Source organism: Manis javanica, chromosome 3 (assembly GCF_040802235.1).
Source record: "Manis javanica isolate MJ-LG chromosome 3, MJ_LKY, whole genome shotgun sequence".
Lineage (NCBI taxonomy): Eukaryota > Metazoa > Chordata > Mammalia > Pholidota > Manidae > Manis > Manis javanica.
The window spans coordinates 1544103-1569173 of NC_133158.1; the positions used below are offsets into that span (position 1 = coordinate 1544103).

Consider the following 25071-nt stretch of genomic DNA (forward strand, 5'->3'; position numbering starts at 1 on the left):
AAAAAGACAGATACACCCCTATGTTTATCGTAGCACTATTTACAATAGCCAAGAAATGGAAGCAACCTAAGTGTCCATCAGTAGATGAATGGATAAAGAAGATGTGGTACAAATACACACAATGGAATATTATTCATCCATAAGAAGAAAACAAATCCTACCATTTGCAACAACATGGATGGAGCTAGAGGGTATTATGCTCAGTGAAATAAGCCAGGTGGAGAAAGACAAGTACCAAATGATTTCCCTCATTTGTGGAGAAAATAGCAGCAGACTCACAGACTCTAAGAAGGGACTAGCGGTTACCAAAGGGGAGGGGCAGGGAAGGGCAGGTGGGGAGGAAGGGAGAAGAGGATTGAGGGGCATTATGATTGGCACACATGTTGTGGTGGGGTCACAGGGAAGACAGGGTAGCACAGAGAAGGCAAGTAGTGACTCTGGCATCCTGCTACACTGATGGGCAGTGACTGCAGTGGGGTGTGGGGGGGACTTGATAATGTGGCGGGATGTAGTAACCACAATGTTGCTCATGTGAAACCCTCATAAGATTGTGTATCAATGATACCTTAATAAATATAAATAAATAAACAAATAAATAAATGGGAACGCGTGCTGAGGATGTGCAGGAGCCAGAGCTCTTGCCCGCTGCTGTAGGGAATATGAAGGGGCGCAGCCGCTATGAAGAGGTTATGTGGGGCATCACCGTATGATCCATCAATCCCCCTCCCAGGTAAACACCAGGAAGAACTGCAAATGGGGACTCAGCGACTTCCTGCAATGGCCACAGAAGCATCAGGACCATCGAGGATTGCCCTATGCCCCAGTGGAGGAACGGGTACACGAAACATGGCCCTGCCATGCAGTGGGGAGGTACTCAGCTCCGAGGGGACGAAGGTCTGACACGGGCCACAACCTGGCTGCGGAGGTCATGCCTGGAGGTGGCTGGCCGCCTCTGTCTCGGCCCTGAAAAACAGAGGAGCCGTCCAAGGACCAGCAGGGGCGGAGCCACTGAGTGGCCCAAGGGACCGCATATCAGCAGACAAGGTTTGCACCTGCGGAAATCATGAAGCCATGTGCATAAAAGAATTTTATTCCGAACATGAGTCAAACCACAGAGGGTGGTGGGGAGAAGACACCTGTGGTAACTGAAAATACTACAACTTCATTTTGCCGCCAACATAACGATCCGCTTGAAGTAACTCACAGCGCTGTGTCACACAGCCAGGCCGGGCTGGGCCACGGGCCCTGGACGTGGTTCAGGACAGAAGCAGAGCGCGGGCAGGAACCCCACATTATTTTTGGTTTATTTTTACTTAATTATTTTTACCGATTCAGTGGGGTTTTAGTATATTCACAAGGTATACCACACACCACTACCTAATTTTTAAGACGTTTCCATCACCCACAAACAAAGCCCAGCACCATGAGCAAGTACCCCCCCTCCCCTGCCTCTCAGTCCCTGGCGCCCACTGACCTGCCCGTGTCTACACAGCTTTGCCTGTTCTCAGCACTACGTATGCCACAGCCACACATGTGCTTTTCTGAGGCTGGCTCCTCCTACTCTGCACGGGTTTCCAGGTCCGGGAAAGTGCTACAGGGTGGCTGTGCCACGTTTTACTTCTACGTGCCAGGTGACAGGCACATAGGCCATCTCCCCTCTCTGGCTACTGAGGATAAAGCTGCTACTAACATTTGTGCACAAGCTTTACGTGTGAGTGTGTCTCTTCCGCCCTCTTGGGTACACGCCTCGGGGGAACTACTGGGATGAACTTTCTGAAGAATCTGCCTGATTATTTCCCCAAGCAGCTGTGCTATTTTCATTCCCATCATCAATGCGGAAGAGACCCAATTTCTCTACATTCTCATCATTCTGACTCTGTCCTTTTGATTATGGCCACCCTAGTGGGAGTTCACATTTTTTTTGCACGAAATATCAAGAAATATGATAGACTGTTTTCCTAAACTACAACAGAAATCAACTTCACATGCAATAAACTAAATTTCAGATGCAGGGAAAGGGTTCATGAGCTGCGCTATTGCAGTCTCAGAGACCTGCCTTAAGGACACTACTCTGATGGCCTCTCCTTGGCCCCGCCTCTGACGCCTGCAGGTCAGACAGCAGGTGGAGCCTCGCTGCTCATCAGTGCCTTCTGACCTCCCGTCTTGGAGAGCGAGACACCTATGCGGGGGCCCTAGAACACCAGCGACATTCCCCGATCTTAAGCCCTGCTTCCCCACTATGTGGCAGGACAAAAGACGACCTAAGCATCTGTGCTCACGGGGCCAGACGCGCACCCTCACCCCGCTCAGGGCCCCCTTACCTCCCGGGGGCCTCGAGGGCCAGGGTGGCCTTCTCCTCCTTGTGCTCACTGCCGCTGCCTGACCGGTGCAGGCTCCGGCGCGAGTGTTTGCGCCGAGGCTGCTCCCGCTCTGGGGTGGCGTCCTGCTCCACGGCCTCACTCTCCACGTAGGGGTAGGCCACCAAGTTGATGTAACCGTCACTGTCTCCTTCAAAACAGACAGACACCACACCTGTGGGAAAAAGACAGCCAGTCAGCAGGTGCACAGGCAGGGCCTCTGCAGCACAGTCCCCGCCTGTCCCGAACCACTGCCGACCGCGGCAGGAGCAAGCGGCAGTGGGTATCTTCCAGGAGACAGCCAACCACTCACCCCCATGACGACCGCGCCTGACCCTGGGTCTCGGATAAAGCTCTAGCCCCACTCTCTCCGTCTCGTCTTCTCACTCTCTGGCTGGCTTCTGGACCTTTCAAAACAACTGTGTCCACCAGGTGCCACTGACATCATGTCCCTCTCTGTCTAGGTGGCCGCTTCATGATGCAATGTCCTGTGTCCTCCCCTAGCCGGGCAGTGTCAGCTAGACAGCCCCTAAGAGACACCTCTGCCCACGCCGAGCAGCAGGCTGCTCTGACCTGGCCAGGCCAAAAAACCCCTGCCTCGCCAAACCTCAGCATTCCCAGGTTGAGGTCCGTCCTTGCTATTTTCCATGCTGTGTTCACGCAACAAACAGTTTGTTGTGTCCATTTCTACTAAACAGGTTGTTTGCTGTTTCTTCTGAATCATTACCAGAGAGGTTAAAATAATACCTAGAGACTTAAGGAAGAGGTTTTTTTTTTTAAAAAAGGGTCTGGGCTGGCCTTAGTCTAATTTCCACGTCCAACCTTCTATCAGCTACATTTCTCCGTTTACACTGCTGGTATGCAAAACAGGCTCCATGATCTGAAAATTGGTGAGAAGCATTTATGAATTATGTCAATATGCCAACCAAGAATATCCTCCTTGGCCCACTTCCACGTCCATGTGGGCACAGCCCCAATTCCTGGGCCCTTTTAGGAACCTTAAAACATCCAAGAGAAACAGACTCGTACACTCCCAAGACACCGCCTCGCCGTGCGGCTCACCTGCGCGGGCTTCGCCTCTGGACACGGGCTTCCACGGCGGAGGCCACCTCTCCCGCGGGCTCGTGCCTTGGTAACTTCCTGTCCCCATCCTTACCAGAGCCTCCTTCTGCTCGAGCCGCAATGCCCTCTGGTCTACAGTCCCTGCATCTCCTGGGACCCCTCACGCTCTGGCCTGGACAGCCCTCCAGACCTGCCGCGCAGCTCCCCGCGGGCCCCTTCCTGCCCTCGGCTTACCCCCCCAGTCCCTGGCAAGACGATTCTGCTTCCACACTTGGCTGACATTTGACTGAAGACAAGAGTTCTGTGCTGCCTGCAAATGAAGATGACATCTTACTTCCCCTCTAACCCGGATGCCTTCTATTATTTCCTTGCCTTTTCTTGACCACCTGCTCTGGCCAGAAGGTTCCATAAATGTCGACCACAGGTGGAGAACACAGACATCTTGATCTACTGGGGAGAAAGCAGGCATTTCCTCATGGAGCATGGCGCTAGCTCGGGAGCCCCGGAGACGCCCTCTACCCGGCGAGGGCCTGCCTTCTGCTCGCAGTCTCTGAAGCCCCACTGCTGCTCTTTTGTCGAGAACGGGAGCCGGACACTGGTGGGTGCGTTTTCTGTTTCTACTGAGGTAAGAGGCAGGATGGCTTGTCCCTAGTTCATCGATGCACCAGATCACACTGGCGTGCGTGAGTTACCCTGCCGGTCATCACTCAGGTGAGCTCTACGTGGGCATGATGTACTGTTGTGGTTGGACCAACCCGTTAAAATGTTGTTCGGTTTTTTACATCTAGGTTCGTGAGATACATTCATTTTCTTGTAGTTGTCGTACAGAACGAGTTGGGACATATTCCCTCTTCAGTTTTTTGGAAGAATCTGTGTAGAACTGGAAGTATTTCTCTCTTAAATATTTGGTAGAATTCACCAGTGAAGCCATGTGGGCCTGGAGTTTTCTTTGCTGCAATGCTTTAAACTCTGATTTCAATTTGCTTAATAGATAAGGGTTATTCAAATTACCCATTTCTTCTTGAGTGGGTTTTTACAGTGTGTGTTTTCAAAGAAACTGTTTCACCTAAGTTGTAGAATTTATTGGCATAAAGTTGTTCATAACATTCTTTTAAATATCAGTAGAATCTAGTGATGACACACCTATTATTTCTGATATTGGAAATTTATGTCTTCTCTTTTTCCTATCAGTCTGGTTAGAGATTTATCAACTTTATTGTTCCTCTCAAAGAACCAGCCTTTGGTCTTTGGTTTTCATTGATTTTCTTTATTTTTGCTCATTTTCTGACTGAGTTATCTTTTTCTTATCAATTTATATGAATTTATATACATACACACAAACATGTGTTTGTGTGCGTATGTGTGTGTGTTTCTGGAAACGAATCCTTCCTGAGCTCTATGTGTTGTGAATACCTTGACCTATTTTCTTTAACGGTGCCTTTTGGTAAACATGTTTTTGTTTCCTGAGGTTAAACGCGCCGTCCCCTCCTCTGACAGTGGGCTCTGCAGGCCATCTTGGCAGTGGGACTGGAAGCCTTTCATGCCACTGCAGGTGCCCGACACACCGCTGGCAGACACAGCGGAACCTGCTCAGGGGACACAGCTATCCTGTGGGTGGGGCAGGAAGACACTCCTCCCAAAAGTCCGTCGCACCTGGGAATCAACGGGCCGGCCGGGCGGCCCACCACCAGCTGAGAAAACAATGCTCCGACCCTGAAGGCTCCCCCGTTGCTCAGGTAGAGTGTGGGGAGCAAGTGAAAGGCAATCGTTCATTTGACACAAATGGGCCCTAATTTTCCTGGTATTTGTAAGACTGGTTTAAACAGCAGAGATTATACTCAGGTGGAGATTTTGTTACTTTTATAAAGTACACTTTTAAGTTACATTTAAAAACTGTGGTAAAAATATATATATAGCCTGTAGAAAACAACAGCAAACAAACCAACCAATTCAAAATTGCAAAATGGACTTGAAGAGATGTTTTTCCAGAGAAAATACGCAAAGTCAATAGCATATCATCATCATTAGCCAACAGGGAAATGCAAACCCACATCACATCCAGATACCGCTTCACACCCACGAGGGCAGCTACGGTAATAAACTAAGAAAGAAAGAGAATAAATGTTGGCAAGGATGTGGACAAACAGCAGCATTGCTGGTAAGCATGTCAAACGGTCTGGCTGCTACAGAACGGTCTGTCGGTTCCTCTAAAAGTTAAACACAGAATGACTATATGACCCAGCAGTTCCACACAAAGACTTGAAAACAGGGACCCAGACAGACTGGGAAGCTAATATTCACAGAAGCATGATTCACTATAGCTAAAACATGGGCACAGCCCAGGGCCCAGGGTCCATCAACAGAGGAACAGACTAACAGAAGGCGCTCTACACTTACCTGACCATGGAAGAACTCCTGCCCTAAATAGGAATTAAGTTCTGATATGTGCTACAACACGGGGGAACCTTGAGAACACTATGCTAAGTGAAATACGCGAGACACAAAAGGGCAAAAATGACATGATTCCACTTCTATGAAATACCCACAATCTGTAGAGACAGAAAGTACAGTAGAGGTTACAAGGGATTTGGGTGAGGGAGAAACAGGGAGTTATTACTTAGTGGGTGTGGAGCTTCTGTCTGAGGTGAAGAAAAAGCTCTGGAAACAGACTGTGCTAGTGGTACACCACACTGTGAGTGCACTTCATGCCACTGAATTGCACATTTAAAAAAAGTCGATTTTATGTATGTTTACCACAATAAAAAAAAGTTAAGTAAACAAAAGCCAATACTGACATGGATTGGTTTTTCTAAATGAAGTATTCCCTAAGTAAAGGATGAAGTAAACATGACTGAATTCATACAGCTTCAAAAGTCAAAAAGAAAAAAACACAAAAAATGTAACTCACACATGATGGGTAATCATAGAAACTATGAATAGAGTGACACAAGTCAGATTTCAAAATTAAGTGATTCTCTACAGCATCTTACTACGCTGATGGACAGTGACTGTAATGGGGTTTGTGGGGGGGACTTGGTGAAGGGGGGAGTCTAGTAAACATAAACATAATGTTCCTCGTGTAATTGTAGATTGATGATACCAAAAAAAAAAATTAAGTGATTCAATTCTGTAGCCATGGGGTTCTATTCTATCAAGTTTAGTCACATTTTAAAACATTATTTTTCCTTCAAAGGTCGAGAACCACCAAGCCCCTGTCCTGTCCATCCCTCACCATCAGCTCCCTGCCTGGCACCCAGGCAGAGGCCCCATGGGGCTTCCCTGCCAGCCTCCTCACCCCTTTAGCTGGGCAGCGCCCAGTTCTCCCCTCTGGAACCAGAGAACGGCACCCCCTCTCCTAGCCGCTCCGAGCAGACAGGGCAGCTGGCAGCAGCACGCTCTTCACCGAGGGGCTCCCATGGGTGACTCTCCTCTGGGTGACCCCCTGCTGAGCTCAACTCTCAAGCCCTAAAGGCATCGTGGATGCTTCCAGCCTCGATCTTGCTTTACAAAGTGACTCAGCCGCTCTGAGACAGCAGAGACCTAGAATCCCATCACACGGCCGACAGAACAAGGACACCTGAGCTGCGGGCCTAAAAGCCCCGGGGTGCTGTTCTCCCCAAACCGGGCGATGACTGACCTTTGTATTCGGGGGTGAACTCCTTCATCTCAGGAGGGAGGGACTCGTAGAAGCGCTGCTCCCGGGCGATGAGGGGCTTGCACACGGTGTGGTCGTCGTAGCGCATCATGCTGCTGTGCCCACCCACCTGGTGGATGAAGGGCTCCAGGAGGACTCCCCGGTCTGTGGCCCGGCTGGCGTTCTTGCCATGCTGCCCCACTTCCATGGTTTGACAAACACACATTGCGTTGGGGGCCAGCTGCACGCTGAGGGCAGAGGATGCAGCACATGGGCTGCGAGAGGAGCGTGGGTACAGGCCTTGGCAAGTCAAAAGCCAACAGCGGGTGTCTGTTCAGCTTATTCCTCTTACTTAATGGGAAAGAGAGAAGAAAAGAGAATCAAACACCTGGCAAGCATACATCTTTCCACTGGTGTGGTGTTCCATTTCTTTCATGGATGTCTTATAGTTTCCAGAGTACAGGTCTTTCACCTCATTGGTAAGTTAATTCCTAGGTATTCTATTATTTCCTGTAAATAGAATGTCCTGCAACTGTAAATAGGATTGTTTTCCTAATTTCCCTTTCTTCCAGCTGGATAGAAAGAATTAATATTGTTTAAATGGCCATACTACACAAAACAATCTCCAGATTCACAATAATCCCTATCAAAATATCAATGGCATTTTTCAGAGAACTAGAGCAAATATTCTAAACTTTGAATGGAACCACAAAAGACCCCAAATAGCCAAAGCAATCTTGAAAAAGGACAAAGTTGGAGTTTTCACATTCCCTGATTTCAAACTATACTACAAAGCTACAGTAATCAAAACAGTGTGGTACTGGCACAAGAACAGACCCATGGATCAATGGAACAGAACAGAGAGCCCAGATATAAACCCACACATATATGGTCAATTAATACATGATAAAGGAGCCATGAATATATAATGGGAAAAAGACAGCCTCTTCAACAACTGGTGCTGGGAAAACTGGACAGCTACATGCAAAAGAATGAAACTGGACCACTGTCTCACACCATACACAAAATAAACTCAAAAATGTATTACAGACCCAAATAAAAGTAAGATCTGAAACCATAAAACTCCTAGAAGAAAATACATGCAGTACACTCTTGGACAGTGGCATTAGTAATTTTTTCTGGACAAGTCTCCCCAGGCAAGGGAAATAAAAGCAAAAATAAACATGTGGGATGACATCCAACTAAAAAGCTTCTGTACAGCAAAGGACACTACCAACAAAACAAAAAGGCAGCCTACTGAATGGGAGAACACAGCTACACATGACACATCTCACAAGGGCTCATATACAAAATATATAAAAACTCACACAACTCAATACCAAAAAGATAATAATCCTGTTTAAAAATGGGTGGAGGGCCTGATTAGACATTTCTCCAAAGAAAACATACACACAGTCAACAGGCACATGAAAAGATGCGCCACATCACTAGTCCACATCACTAGGGAAATGCAAATCAAAGCCACAGTGAGATACCACTGCACTCCAGTCAGAATGGCCGCTATCCAAGAGAGAAGAAATAATAAGTGCTGGTGAGGATGTGCAGAAAAGGGAGCCCTCCTACACTGCTCGTGGGAATGTCAACTTGAGCAGCCGCTGTGGAAAGCAGTATAGAGGTTTCTAAAAAAACTAAAAATAGAAATACCATGCGACACAGTAACTCCACTTCTAAAAACTTACCCAAAGGTAACAAAGTCACTACTTTGAAAAGATATATGCACCCCTATATATACTGCAGCATTATCTACAACAGTGAAGATACGGAAGCAACCTAAGTGTCCCTGATGGATGAGTGGATAAAGAAGATGTGGGACATATACACAATGGAATCCAAGCCATAAAAAAGAAGGAAATCTTGTCATTTGCAACAACATGGATGGACCTAACGGGTATAATACAAGTGAAATAAGAGAATTTTACTTATATGTGGAATCTAAACAACAAATAAAACAGAAATAGACTCATAAACACAGAGAACAGACTAGTGGTTGCCAAGAGGAGGGGGGCAGGGGATGGGTGAAATAGGTGAAGGCGATAAAGATGTGCAAAATGCCGATTATAAATTAGTCAAAGGGATCAAAGTATAGCATAGGGAATGTAGTCAAATGGTAGTATCTGTGGATACTGACAGATGGTAATACACTCATGGTGAGTATTTTGTAATGTATACAATTGTCACTACATTGTATACCTGAAACCAACATAATATTGTACATCAACTATACTTCAATTAAACAGAAATACCTGCAGGCCACAGCTCTCCTGGAGCTCACAGAACACTTGCTTTGAGGGTGAACAGATTCCACTCTGAGCCCCCAACAGGGAACTGCCTGGCGCATTAGAGGCAGCTGGTATATTTCTGCTGAATGATGCAACTTTGGGCTCCTCCATCCATCTTTTTATGCACAGAAGCCCACATTCTCTTCCTTCCCTACTGCTCAGATCCCTTTGAAGTTTGCCAAAGAATTTGATTTTAGAGTTACAGTAATTTACAGCCATCAGGAAGGCTACTATTCCTGTTTACTTCACATTCAAACATTAGAGCTCAGGAAACAAACCAAAGGCAGCGCGAGCCATCCTGCCCTCCAGTGCCGGCGAGGGTCTTGCCAGGACTCAAAGGAAGCGTTTTTTTTGCCTGAGAAGTCAGGTCACAATAGATTCCTAACTTTTCGGGTAACTTTTCAGACCAGTAAGAGAAACCATTCTTGTTGAGTTGTAGAATCATAAAAAGGTCTTGCTTTTCTCGAAGGAATTCAGGCTCCAGATTTCTTCTACTTTAGATTTACGGCCATCGCCATCAACTTACGACGACATCCGATACCACAGGGCTTCCCTTCTGACTCTACCGACCAGCGGGACAAGGAAAAGTTCTTTCTACTTCAATATCCTCCTTCAATTTTCTCTCAAGAAAGCAAGTAGTGGGCAACTTAATACTGATTATATTTTTAAAATTAGGAATTTAGTAGGCAAGCCTACATTTGAAAGATCAAGACTAAAAAAAGAAAAATACAGTATTTGTAGAGCAGGAATGTGGTTTTACCTTCAAAAGACAAACCCTTCAAAGGGTCTGTTTGTTTCTATGCAGAAGATCAAGGCCTAGATTGGATACCCAGAAAATGAACTAAGATACGATATGAGGAGGAGCTTCCGGCATCAGCACTCTCTGGAGGACTCGTGCCGGGGGATGATCATCAAAAAGCCTCCACAGGGATCCGGACGATGCTGCGGTTGTGGCTGCATCCAGCCCACCGTCTCCTGGACTTGCCATAAGAAGGAGGAGGGAGATGTCTAGGCTGGCATGTGCATACAGTGAGACAACGAATTTGACTGGATCTGTACTGTTGGAACTCAACCAGGAGTTGGGAGGGGTGCAAGGTGTAGCGCTCCAAAATCTCATGACTATAGACTATCTACGGTTAAAAGAACATATGGGATGTGAGCAGATCCCAGAAATGGGCTGCTTTAATTTGTCTGATTGTTCAAGTACAGTTGGACAATATCCATCATATCATAGACAAATTTTCACAAATGCCTAGGGTGCCTAAATGGTTTTCTTGGCTTCACTGGAGATGGCTGGTAATTATAGATTTGCTTTGTTTATGTCACCGTATTCCTATTATGTTAATATGTGTTTGCAAATTAGTTAGTAGTTTAAAACCTATACATACTTAAGGTACTCTACAAGAAGATATGTCAAAGAAATAATCAATCCTCCCATGTTTCCTTCATATGCTACATCTATAGCTTTTCTTCTTCCTTCCTAATTACAACCCTTAAATAGAATTCGTGCCTCATACTGAATTTACCGAGTATCATAATTCCTCCAGGTGGTAAAGATACCTCGAGACAAGTGCTGGGCATAGAAGCCACAGGGCATAAATGTGCAAAGAAGTAAAAAGCTAACCTTTTCAAACAATATGGCTTCTCTCTCACTTACCAACTTTACATCTCCCTGTATGGCCCCAGAAGATGACTGGTTAGCCAGAGACGGGTAAGATTCCTCAAGGGAGGAACAACCTAAGACAGGCACAGTCGCAGGGGGGCCATCAGGTGAGAATTTGGGGATCAACAGAGGTGAGGCTCAGAACCTCACCCCCCCTGTTTTGAGACAAATCTTCTGCATCCGTGGATGTTTTGCTGCCCTTGTCTAGCCTGGATTAATACTTAGTCCATAGGCACACACCTGATCATCTACATTTGCCCTCTTACAGCACTAAACTATGTTTTCTACCTTTATCTTGCATCTACCTACCACTTCAGCATTTTATTAAAAATAAAAATAATAATAATAAAGGGAGAAATGTGGGATCAACATATAAATCAAGTACAAAAATTAAACGAATATTCATATTTGACCTGATTGTTTATAGTTCATAATGCGTGATCAAAACCGAAAGTTTCTGTGATGACTGCCCTTGTGCTGTTCACCATGTAAGAATTTATTCACTATGTAAGAATTCGTTCGCCATGTAAGAACTTGTTGGTTATGCTTCAGAAGATTGGAGACTGACGAGAGTTAGACTTGAGACGGATTAATGATTGTACATTGAGCACTGACCCCCTATACTGAATTTTATTGTTGTTAACAACCATTTGATCAATAAATATGAGAGATGCCCTCTCAAAAAAAAAAACTCCCCAAAAAAAAGACAAACCCTTTCTTCCCCTGAACCTCAAAATTATGGGTAAAACGGGCTATACAGTAATATCACTGTAAACTGCAAGATTTTCTTAACCCAAAGTTGCCCAGGACACTAAGTCCTGTTTCACTGCTGTCAACAGAAATAAATTACTCTCTGATCTCATTCCCCCAAACAGACCAGCACCACTCGGACACATGGTTTTTTGCTTAGCTACCCACTTTCTAGTCCTGCTTCAGGATTAAGCAGCTTCCTGGTCCCCAGTTCTCTCAGATGCCATTCTCTTCCAGACCTGAGCTGGGTGCACACCTGTGGCTCCAACTCTGTCATGCAGAATAGCACTGTACTGTCATCTGTCACCCTGCCAAACCATTCTCCTTCATCTCCAATACAGGGTCCAAGACAGCTCCTTGGCACGAAGTGCTCCCAAAAAGGGTTTGCTGGAATAAATAAAATAATCCCAGGAAGAGGACCACACTGAGTAAAAGTACAAAAATACACAAATAAAAGGAATCTAGTAATAGCAGTGGCTAGGGCAGCAAGTGGAGACAACTGTAGAGGTCCTGCCCCAGGACTCCCATGGGCTACTGCCTGTGTCACCCCCAGGCACCCCAGAGTGCAGAAAGGAGAAGGGCCTGGGAAAGGAGAGGGCCGACAGTGCCAGGTGCCCCAGAAGAGCTGGGCGGGGGAATGTCAAGGAAAGGCCAATCCCTGGACTCTGACATGACAGGGACCTCTGCAGTCTCACATGACTGAAAGACAGACCTACAGACTTCTGATATTTTGCTTCCACATGATATCTACATAAAGTCATGGGACTATGTGAGCCTGAAATATTTTCTTAGAAGTAAACATGTCAAATATACCACATTTCTGTAACTTTTTGTTTTTCCTTTTAAATAAACCTGGGCCCTACAATGTGGAAGTGCCTGGACACTGCCTAAAGCTCTGTGGAGCAGGGGCTGAGTCCCTGACACCAGGCTTCCTCACTGGGCAAATGAAGATGCGTCCCCTGCTGGCGCTGCACGGTGCGCTGATGCAGGAGAAGGGCCTGGAGGTAGCAGGAACTGCCGGTTCTGACCATCTGATAAAAAGCAGAGGTTGCCATTGTGGAAATCAGTATGGAGGTTCTTCAAAAAACTAAAAATGGAAATACCATTTGACCCAGTAATTCCACTCCTAGGAACTTACCAGAAAAAAACAAGACTCCTGAGTCAAAAAGACATATGTACCCCTATGTGTATCGCAGCACTATTTACAATAGCCAAGAAATGGAAGCAACCTAAGTGTCCATCACTAGATGAATAGATAAAGAAGAGGTGGTGCATATACACAATGGAATATTACTCAGCCATTAAAAGAAAACAAATCCTACCATTTCCAACAACATGGATGCAGCTAGAGGCTATTATGCTCAGTGAAATAAGCCAGGTGGAAAAAGACAAATACCAAATGATTTCATTCATTTGTGGAGTGTAACAAAGCAAAATTGAAGAACCAAACAGCAGCAGACTCACAGACTCTAAGAAGGGACTAGGGGTTACCAAGGAGAGGGGTAGGGGAGGGTGGGTGGGGAGGGAGGGAGAAGGGGATCAAAGGGCATCATGATTGGCACGCATGATGTAGGGGGAGCACGGCGAAGGCACTACAGCACAGAAAAGACAAGTAATGACTACAGCATCTTACTATGTTGATGGACAGTGGCTACAATGGGACATGGGGGGACTTGACAATACAGGGGAATGCTGAAACCACAATGTTGTTCTTGTGAAACCTTCGTAAGATTGTGTACCAATGATAACTTAATTTAAAAAAAAAAAAAAGCAGAGGTTGCTCCAGGACTGCTGTCCACTGAGCCCACTGTGGAACTATGGACTGGAGAGGACAGGTGACGATGTCCTCCACTAGGACGCTGAGAGTCCCAGTTGGGAATGTGCCAAACTTCAAGGGAATGTCAATCTCCCTTGTACCTCAAGGACCTGGAACAGCACCCCTTCATATGAATGGCTGATTTAGGAAAGGCCATGTGACCCTCTTCTGCCCAGTGAGGTATGAGGGGAAGCTGGCCAGGGTTCTCTGGGACAAGTTACCCCCACTCTTAACAAGAGAGAGATGCACTTCCCTTCCTCAGGATGCTATTCTCTGTAAATATATGTGAGACAACGGCAGCTACCTTGTGACCCTTAAGAGATATTAGGTTGAGCATGCAGAACAGAGAGAAAAAAACAGGGTCCCTGATCCTGTAGGAAAAGTCCTGGATATCTTCGGATGTAACAAAAATCAGTTTCCCTGCTTTAAGCCAGTCGCATTACAGTTTTCTGTCACTTGTAGCCAAAACCTTCCTAAACGTCAAGGCAGAACTAGTTGCAACAAAAGCCCCAGCTCTCCAGTTAAAACAGACTTTGCACAAAAAGAGGTTCGTAAGGGCTTCCTGACGACAGGAAGGGCACTCCCAACAGCTGAAGAATAAGCCCTCGCTGAAGGCAAAGGCCACACTCTCCCCAAGCCCCATGGAGAGAAATGTAGCTCCGTGATCTTTAAAGGGCTCTCCAGGCTGAGAATCTGAATTACACCTGGTCCACAGGACTGGCATCAAGACACTAAAAAAGAACCTGACAAACGGAAAATTCATTCTCTCCTAAGTAGGGGTGAACCTGTCCAACTACTCAAACGGTTAGCTTAGCGCCGATTCTCCCATGACCCAACAAGAGGCAGACCTTAAAAGGAGCTAAACGCTCTTGCCACTTTAGGGCCTTACTGATCACTGCTTCACAGCTGCATCTCAGTATAATGGGGTCGAATCCCACTTTCCAGAATGTAACTGATCCTCAAAAATTTTGCAAACTGTCCCCTGCAAATACACTAACCTCATTTCAAGTAGTTTATGCCATTCAAGAGGACAACAGCTTCTTCAGTCTTTTCTAGACGGAAATTAATGAACTACTAGCAGAAAGAAAAACTTGTGAATTCTTTAAAAGCAACAAAATATCAAAAATAATGTCAGATAACTGAAATCATGAGGGGAGTCTGGTTTCACTGCCAGGGGTTAAGTTAAGACAAAAAAAGAAAAAAAACAAACCCACACCAGTATGTTACATTTTGTTTTTTAAGTGACTCCAAAGGTTTCCCTGAGGGAAACTTTGTAAATGGTACTCTTTCCCCTCGGTGGCCATAAGCCAAGGCTCTCCGTTTGCTGTGCAATACAGTGGAGGTTCCTATAAACCCACTCTCTGAAATTCCCACTGCTCAAGTATAGCACTACAACAAAATCTTTGGGCTGTGACCATAGTAACAATGATATTTAGACTGGACTGATAAAAATACTTCTATTTAAAAAAAGAGCTACACATTGTCCTTTCCAAGTATCACAGAGCTTATTCAGGGGAGAAAAAACTTACAAACAATGATATGCATGTTATAAAGACCTCACAAGTTTATCTACTCAAAAACACCTGGATGTGCACTTTTATCCCCCCTGTAAAAATCACTTTGCTTTGCAGTTAACACAGAGAAAGAAATTCCCCCTTAGTTCCCAAAATGTTCTTTGATCCTGAAGCACAACTGCCATTTCTCATTTGGCAGTTTCTTCCTAACAGTCTTAAAACCATACTAAGAGACTAGGAAAAAAAAAGGGAAAGGCTAGAGCCATTTCCTGGAGTTGTTGCCAAGCTGAACAAGGAGAAGAGCAGCAAATGGCCAATCAAGAGCCAGGTATCAGTTCCCCACATTTCTGTGGGACAGGTTCTTTACAAAGGCAACATTTTCAAACTCTCTGGCAAGAATCAGTGTCCAAGGAACCTCCCTAAGCCCCTGGACAGCAGTCCGATCACCAGCGGCCCCTGCTGAGCACTCCGCACCTGACCCCCACTCCCAACACAGAAGCTCCTGGCCCCCAACCATGCGCTGGTCTCCCGGGAAGCACCTGAGGGAAAGTGATGCCCAACCCCACCCCAGAACGGAAGCGTCAGGAAGCCCCTAGAAGACACCATCGCAACTGAGTCGCCCTGTGAGCCAGGGCACAACTGCACCTCCCAGTCAGGTAAAGCCCCGGCACTCCCACGCCTGGCCGTCGTGGCCAGAGGCTCTGTGGCTTTTCATCGCACCTCTGCCTTCAGCCCTCTGAGCTGCTCAGTGGCCAGGAGGACCACGGTCACCACGGTATTCTGATCACGCAGTGCGACATGGTCACCAGCCATGCTGGGGCTCTTCCTACACAGGAGCAAGTGAGCAATCATGATGTAAACCGGTGAGGAGGGGGCGTGCCCTCTGCCCGTCAGGCCTGTGCCCCCGGGCAGTGCGTCCTGTCAGAACACGCTAGAGAGCCCGCACCGCCTCCTGACACCATCACCTCGCACAGAGGTTTCACCCCAGGAACAGGGGCGGGGCAGTTGGCGCAGCAGAGCTCCTCGGCGCCTGAGCTCTGCCCCCCAAGCACCTGCTCCTTCTCTGACGAGACTCCAGCATTTCTGTGATGACTTGGTAGAGATCCTGTTTTTGTGAGAAGGCTCTTGTACGTATCTATGGAATAGTGTATAGCGTTGTGTATATTGGATCAAAAAATTATTTTACTTTAAAATGTTTTAAAATAGGAAAATTCCCACTGGGGAAGCCTGATACATTTCAGTATTTTCTAGTAAAGCTCTTCTCTAACGACTATAATCTTGAAAATGAAAATGGATGATCTAATATGTACGCATTACAGTAGACAGGGCACTGAGTTCCGATCACCATGTCTGTTTTTATTGGGTTGTTTGCATTAACGTCCGAATCAGGGTGGCAGAGGGGAGGCGGGGAGGGTAACAGCACTAAGCTAGGCTTCATTCTGCTAAAAAATACCGTGGACAAGATTAAGCTTTGGGTTTTGAAAATTACATTGTGACTAAAATTATACGATCCAGTAGGTGACTCCAACACTCTAAATACAAGATGCGGTTTTAGTCCTTTTTTGTCTTATAAGCCAAATTACACACCTTATAACCACAGGCCAGCCTTGGCTGGTCGGACTGTCATTGACAGCTGCATGTGGTTCCCACTGTCACCACCCTGACAGGCAGAGCAGAGGTTTGACTCCCGAGGAAAAGGAGCAGCACACAGATGTCCTCTGCGAAGGTGGGGGCTGCAGTCAGAGGGGCCAAGGCAACAGGCAGCAGCGGTCCTCTCCCCGCACCCCGGCAGTCCACGTTCAGAGTGCACACAGTGTAGTTTTGTCTGAATCGATTATTCTGGACCACTGCAAGTTTCCATTAAATGGTCAAAACTTTGTCAGCTTACGGATGCATCACTCAGCCAGAGGCCAGGGGCCCCACGGCCCCGCCTGTGAGTCTGTGTGCCCCAGTATAGGGGTCTCAGTGTGTTTCTCCTTTGTTTGCTTTAAAATACTCTGGCTCCACATTGAACTGCATAAAATGGAAAGGACCCTGCAGCCTTTCTAAAAAGAAAGTGAGATTCTTAAGTTAATTCTTTTTCACTGCTGAGCAGCAACACGTGAATATGAATTCACACTGCAGAGATAGTTAGGCTGACTTTCTGGTTATAGTAACTACGCCATGAACATACAATTGAACTCTAAAATGAACTGTGTCTATTGAAGTAAAATAAAGTTTCCAATATTGCTGAAATTTGTATATTAACTTGTTTTCCTTTTTCAAAAGCTGTTGGTGAGGTGAGATGACTTTCAGGTTTTATTATAGTTTGTAAATTAGTAAATGAGATATTTAATTCTGTAAAAAAAAAAGTAAATGGATAAACTGTGGTGTATTCATACATGGGAATATTACACAGAAATAGAAAAAAAGCAGCTGCTGCCACACAGCACAGGTGTGGTGCAGCAAGAGTCTAGGCACTGAAGAGACCACGTAATAGGATTCTACTGACATTAAATCCAAAACAATAATGGAGAAAACAGCAGTCACTCTGGGAAAATACCAATTGAGAAGGGGCACCGAGGAGGAGGGGACACAGGTGAATGCTATGAACACTGAGCAGCTATGCATGCAAATTCCTGGCCTTTGCTGTTAGAGTTTAATAACAAGGAGAAAAATTCATAGCATTCCTCCCCAAGCCAGCAAAAAGTAATCAGAAAATGAGGACTACACCATTCACAACAGCAACCAAGACAGAAAAGTACCTATGCCAGACCAAAAAGACAACAAAAAAACTAAAAAACAAAAACACAAAAATATAAATTATGCCAGATCAATGATAAAACTTTATTAAAGGACCTCAAAGAGTACATAAACATACTGTATTCCTGAGAGGGAAAGCTCTGTATTGAAATGCAATGCAATTTCCATCAAAATCTCAAGTTTCCTGAGGAACTTGACAAGTCCTTGGATAAATGAATGTGCACAGGAGAGACTAAAAGCTGCACCCTGCGGCCAGACCGCAAGGCCAGCGAGCGGCGAGGGGTGGCTGGCCCTCCCTGGCAGCAGAGTCACAGCCATCAAGATAGTGTGTGATACTCTGCAAAGAGAGGCAAAGAGATCAACCAGAAAGGATCCTGGGAAAAGACACCACTGACATGGAGGTGTTATCTGTGACTGAAGCAGTATTTAAATTTCCATTTAATCAACTGGAAAAAGATGGCCATGTCATAAAAGGGGCTAAAATAACAATCTACATACAGATAAAATTCTATCCCTCCAACAATACTTAAAAAATAAGAATTCCCAACATATTAAGGCCTAAATATGCAAAATAAAACTTGAAGGTAATTAGAAAAAATTTAAATGCCTTTTGACAATAAATTAGGGAAAATTCCATAAGACATAAAATGCACAAACCACAATGGGAAATGTTGAGTAAGACATTAAAATTTTTTAACAGCTTTTATTAAAGTATAATTTACATATCATAATTCACTTAAGTGTACAATGCAATGACTTTTAGTAAATTTGCAGTCATACAATCGCAGCAATCCAATTTAAAAATACTTCTATCACTCCAAAGATCCCTCATGCCCACCGACCTGCCACCCCAACCTGTGTAAGAGAACATGAGGGAGGGTAAAGGGCAGACAGACTGGGAGATGGTTTTGCAATGTTTACATTAGAAAAAAAAGTTAGTAAACCACGTATGAAGAAATCCATTAAAGAAAAGGGGGAAAAATGGAAGAAAGAAGAGGCTCAAATGGCTAATAAATATGTGAAAAGATGCCTCATTCACAAGTATCAGGGAAAGGTAAATTAAAAGAGGAAGCCTGAGGTGGGCAAGAAATAAAAACTGTGAATATACCAAGCACTGGCCAGCCAGGAAGTGTCTGCTCTCCTGTTCTGCTGATGACAACACGAAGCCGAGGCTGCGCGCCCTCCACCAGCTGGCGGCTGGAGGCAGCAGGAGGTCCCAGGGTGCTCCCTGCAGCGCTGCTGGAACAGAAAACATGGGGAACTGCCTCCACCACCTAAGTCACCTCGGGGACAGACACACAAACGGGCACGCTCACAGGATGCACGATACCGTGAATGCCCTACGCGTGTCAACAAGAATGGCTTCAAGACAAACTGGAAAAGGCAAGTTCAGAAATGGTATTTCTAGTATGATGCCATTGTTGTACATTTTTAAAGCAGAAAACAGTATAATGCGCGTGAATCAGTGAACACGTGCAGGTGTCGACAAGAACAATGACACAGAATGGAAGCACGTGCGCCAACACGAGGGAAGGCAAGGGCGGACTGGTATCTGGGAAGAAAAGAGAACTTCAGCTCTAATTTTTTATTTCTTTTTAAAAAGTCTGAAACAAATGTGGTAAAATGTTACTATTTAAAAATCTATGTGTTAAGTATATGTGTTGTTCTGAATTTATACTTCATTTAAAAAATGCCTTATAGCACTGAATCCTGATGCCAGAACATGGCTGAACGGCAGAAAAGCACACCAGCAGCACCTCCCCGGCGGGCTGTGAGTCCGCCGCGCCCCGGGAGCGGGGAAAGCACCGGGCCTCCCTGATCTAGTTCCTGCCCTTGGCCTTCAAGCGCCCCAGGCCCTCGTCTTCCTGTTGCTCCGTCTTCTTTAATGGCCTTCTTCTTCCCACCCTCCCAACACTGGAGTCCCGGGGCTCAGTCCTCAGTTGAGTTTTGTCCAGTTACACTCACAGTTCGGTCCACTCTCCTGAACACCAAACTCACATATCCAACTGCCTATTCACTCCAAGAAGTCTAAATTTACCACAGTCAAAACAGAGCTCGTTATCCCTCCCTGCAAAAAAGCTCTTTCTGAGCCTTCCCCACCCCACATCCACTGCTATAGCAGCTCACCCCAGAAACCTGGCATCCCTGATTCCTCCTCTCAAATCCTGGGTCACAATCCTACTATCTTCCGACCAGATCTCCGTCCAACAGCTTTTCACCCCTGCCTGCTGCCAGCGCCCGGGCATGATCACCAACACCCCTTGCTTCCTGGCGGGCACCCTGCTTCTGTCCTGGCCTTCCCACAGTCCACTCTCATCACAGCAGCCACAGGGGCTCTTACACTGAGAGTCGAGCATGCAGCTTCTCTGTTTAAAACCCTGCGATGGCTCCTATCTCACCCAGAGTAAAAGCCCAACTCCCCACCACAGCCCGGAGGAGCCTCCCACCGCTCCTCACCCCCGTTCTCTCTGACCCAACTGCCCCTCGCCACTGCTCATTACTGCTCTCCAGCCACACGGGCCAGACACACAGGCATCCTCCCACACCGAAGTCTCTGCAGCAGCCATGCCTCTGCCTGGACCGTTCCTACCCCATATTCCACCTGGCTGACTCCCTCACCTCCTCCAACAGTCTCCGCTCCCCTGTCTCCTTTCAACAAGGCTTCCTCTCCCCTCCCCAAGTTCAAACTGCAGACCCTGTGCCCCACCCCCTCAATCTGCCCTTTGTTTCATGGCACTTACTCCTTCTGACATGTTATATATTTATTTCATTTACTGACAATGTCTATTGTTTATTATTTTTATTATGATGTCAGTTCCATGAAAGAAAGGCTCTGTTTTGTTCACTAAATCCTAAATGCCTGGAGCAGTGTCTGGCACATGGTAGCCACACAATAAAAGCAGCTGAATACATGAATGCAAGTACGTACACATACGATGTACGTAATGGATGTGTATGTGCACCGGGGCAAGTATGTGACAGATGTTTATGGGGGGACGAGTTCTTTTTTTTTTTAACTATTAGGGTTGTAAATCAAAAAAGTGTACAGGCTTCTAACCTAGGGCTACCAAACGCAGAACAAAAAGGTAACGTGGCTTCACAGAGAACAAAGTATGTTGGCCGTGGTACACAATTCCAAAGCAACAAATAAGGAGAATGCAAAATTCTGTGTTTTGACTCTAAAAACAAATCTAAAGATTTGATATATGAAAGAAAAACAGGTTTAAATGTACCTAGACATGAACAGCAGCAACAGAAACTACACAAGACATGGAAGGAAAAAGCTTACATTACAGGAAGAGGATTAGACTTTTTATTAATGACACAAAAGAGAAACAAAGGGGGGCAAAAGGCAACACACAGACAATCTAAATTACAAAGGATGAGCCATATCAAAGAACTTGAACCATATCCAGGAGATGTAAGTAGTTTTCTTGTTTATTCGTTTTAATTCAACAAAACAGCACGCCTATAAAGTGGCAGTGAATAAAAGCCCTGGCCAAGAGAGAGAAATCGCAACCAGACACGCTGGTGAACGAGGTCAGGACACTTTAAGCCCCAGGAAGGCGCTAAGTGCTCGGCAAGAGCACCACGGAAGCCGGTCACCCCGTCTGCCAGGCAGCAGGCACCGACACACACTCAGAATGCAGTCAGCGCACGCGCACTCGGAGAGACTTGGTCAGAATCCCACTCTACAGCCGCAGACGAACCGCCTGGGGCTCCCGGGGGCCTTTCCATAAGGAGGAGCGCCCTGGTGCCTTCCCGCTGCACAGGCATATTCGCAAATTTCCTCAGAACTTCATACAAACTGGTTCATAGATCCAATAGTTCTACTAGCTCTTCTAAAAGTAAACATGCCTACTTAAGCATAAAAATATAATGACAAAGTATCGTGACCTTAAAAAAACCTTTGAAACGTATTTAGCTTTTAAAAAATTAAATCTGAACTTAAGTCAGGAATGTTAAGTAAAATTTTGTCAATAAAGTATCTTTGGTTTGTTTTTTATTCTCTGATACCACCCAATGGAAAAAGAGCAAAATCACTCTTAGCTGACAAGAACACAAGAGACTCCTAAGTTACTTTAACAGAAAAAACACAAAGCTTGGTTGCACAGCTTTGGACTTTATGAAACTATAGGAAGTAGTTTCTACCATGGAAGCATGTTTGTTCTCTGAAGCCTATGACCAAGGGGACCTCCTGCCTCCGCCTCCTTCGGTGAAGCCCATCCTCGCTTTAACATCCGCGGCAGCACCGCAGCTGCAGGTAAGGTATGCCGAGGAGGGTGAGCAGACACAGTCTTTGTGCCCGGCGCCCCCGTGAGCACTGTTCAGGAAGGCAGATGCCCACAAACCTCTCCTCTGAGGAGGGAAGCACAGGGAATGTTCTTGAGGTGAAGCAGGGCTCCCCACCTGAGTCTATCAGGGACTGGCACATGCCTCACCCAGAAACCAGAAACGTGTGCAGAGGCCTAGAACCACCCTGGAGGTTTGAAATAAGGGGAAAAAAAGACGTCAAGGCATCCATCCTGCTGCTTGTCCTCAGAGAAGAGATGAGGGGTTGCTTAGACTTCTGGGTCCTGCCCCAGGGGCAAAGGGCAAACAGGAGCAAGGAGGAGAGGACACCTGGCGGGAGGCTCCAGGAACACTGGCCTGTCAAGAAAACAGTCAGGACAGAACTAATTTAGGACAAAGAGAGATGACAGATTTCAGTGAAACCCTTTCCTGTTTCTACTGGATTTCTAAAGATTAGAAGCTGTACTTTCCCAATATGTATTTTTAGTAAAGATCCTTTTGAAAATGTCTCCCACACCATGCTAAAAAAGTGGAAAAAGGATGTTTAAGGACAGAATTTTAAGAACCCAGGTCCAACATGACACAAGGGAAATCAAAACAAGAAACAAAGGTGCCCCACAAGCCACCAGGATCACGGTCTGCCCACGACTGTGCCACGTGTTCCTTGACAAGAAGCCACAGGAGCAGGTTTCCATGACGCAGCGGTTGTCATGTTCCGTACCAAAAAGCCACAGGAGTACTTTACACTGTGACTGAAGACTCAGTCTGCTGAGCCACACCTGAATCACACACTTACAGCTGATCTAAACAAGTCAAACCTAGCAATACACACATAATGTTCTAAAAGGAACACAAAACCACAGAAGAGTTAAAATGAGACTGTCAACAATGCTGAAATACAGCACAGGAGCTTCCTGGACTTCTTATCTCATGCCATCAATCCCACTGAAGACCCATCGCTGACAAGAGAAGCTTCTGCCCACCTGAAGGAAAGGTGTGCAAGGCTAGCCCACAGCCCGGGTCTCTCCCAGGGCTGCTAACTACCTCCTGCGCCTCCCCTCCACCCTCTTGTAGTGCAACCAACAGAAGCCAGGGACAGTGGGGGCAGGCCGACCGACGGAGCAGAGGATAACACACACCACGGTGACCGGGACACCGAGGTAGACACCTCCCTACTTGGGATTTTCTCTCGCCATAACATCTTTTGAATAAAATCTACAGTTTCAGAACAAAAACAAAGAACAGTAATTCTTGCCCTTCACCCAAGGTTTATAACTGGAGATCATGGCAGCATAAGTCTGCTACTGCCATGTGGGCCAGTCACATGTGCCCTGCTATCAGTGAGGCAGAGTGTGGAACAAGAATGTGCGCCCAGCTGAGGTGAAGCCGGAGCTCCGGGCAGATCCCCGAGCTGCTCTCTCGTCAGCTTAGGGTCCTCAGTTGGAACGCACCCCAATAAAGATGATCACTAGCCTGCGAGAAAAATCTCCATACTCTGAAATTATGCAACCACAGAACAGCTCGTTTTTCCCATAGTATCTAAAAAGATAGCACAAATATTAGAACTCCAAAGGGGTTTTAAAACATTGAGTTCTGTAGTATTTTAAAAAGAGGCACCAAGGGTCACCACACTCCTAAAACTGAGAGATGGCCTCAATGCAGAGGCTCTCCCTTGGATGGTGAAATCACATAGTTAAATGCCTTGATGCTCACACTATGCAGATTATCTAAAAAATATAATCAAAGATCAATCCCTCAGACATGGACCTTGAGCTGTGTCCAACTACACTTAGGGATACAATGAGGTGCTCACCACAACATGTGTCTCTGCTGTTTCACCCTTTCAGGACAGCCTGCTCCAAGGATCATATCCTTGGTATCCTACACCACTGCCCTCCTGTAAGACCAGCTCCCCATCAAGGCCCACACAGAATTCCTTACACAGTAAGACACCAAGAAAACAATACAAGGACATTTCAGGGTACCACCTTGATAAGCAGTCCCTCCACTGAGAACCACACAACACTGGGGCCACACAATAACACATGTGTACACCCACCATGTGGAGAGAGATTTCTGTAGGTACCTGGAAGCGAGTGATCCAACTTGCAGGGCGACGGTGGGTGTGTGAACAGAGGCGGGGAATGGCCTGCCTATTGCCTCACAAAATGCAACAGAGTTTGGTGGCTTCAAGATTAGATGCCATCTGTCTTCTACCCTTCAGTAAAATACAAGAATTACTACTTTAAAGATTAGAAAGCACTTCTATCCACCTTATGGACACCCCACAGTTCCGGGCAGGTGGAGACTCACTCTCACCTGCCCATCAACAATTTCCCAGCTCAGAAATGCGTAGACGTGTCTCCAAAGAAACATCACTCCTCAGGAGTGGGCTCCTGGCCACTGTCCTCTCTCAGCTTCCTTTTCTGGATGTAACGTGACATAGGAACTTAACAGCCTTAACACACAAAACTCTCAGGATTCTGGGCATCAGAAACTATCTTAAAAAAATAAAGACGCTGATGGACAGTGACTAATGGGGCATGTGGGGGGACTTGGTGAACATAATGTTCCTCATGTAATTGTAGATTAATGATACCAAAATAAAAACAATAAAAATAAAAAAAATGAAGAGTAGAACTCGACCTGAAAGCAAGCGTCAATCCCATGATAAACAAATTGTGTGGCCTGTAGTACACCAAAATTCAACTACTTTCCTTGTCAACAAGTTAGATCTGAGACTATTTAAACTATGTACTTTTCAGTGCGAGGTAATATATGAGAAACACTTAAGAATATACAATACTGATAAAGCTAAAACATGCCAAAATTTTTTAGTTCTAGAAGTATTAGAAATATAAAATTAATGACCTAGTTAAGGCTAGAAAAAGACCAAAGTAAGTAGAAAGAAGGAAATAGTAAAAAATATAAGAACTTAAT

General features: G+C 45.8%; 1 protein-coding gene across 5 annotated transcripts in view; it reads right to left on the reverse strand.

Moving 5' to 3' along the window:
• IP6K1 (inositol hexakisphosphate kinase 1) overlaps window positions 1-25071 on the reverse strand; it is a 57170-nt gene that overhangs the window by 7344 nt on the left and 24755 nt on the right. For 2 of the 5 annotated variants that reach the window (XM_073230596.1, XM_036994447.2), the window contains 2 exons: window positions 7057-7404; window positions 2322-2532 (listed from right to left, as the gene is read on the reverse strand). In XM_073230596.1, coding sequence (XP_073086697.1) covers window positions 2322-2532; window positions 7057-7279 — 434 coding nt within the window. In that variant the 5' untranslated portion in view covers window positions 7280-7404. Of the gene's footprint in view, window positions 1-2321; window positions 2533-7056; window positions 7405-18946; window positions 19078-25071 lie in introns of all 5 variants that reach the window. The other 3 variants (XM_036994449.2, XM_036994448.2, XM_036994450.2) reach the window with 3 other exon arrangements.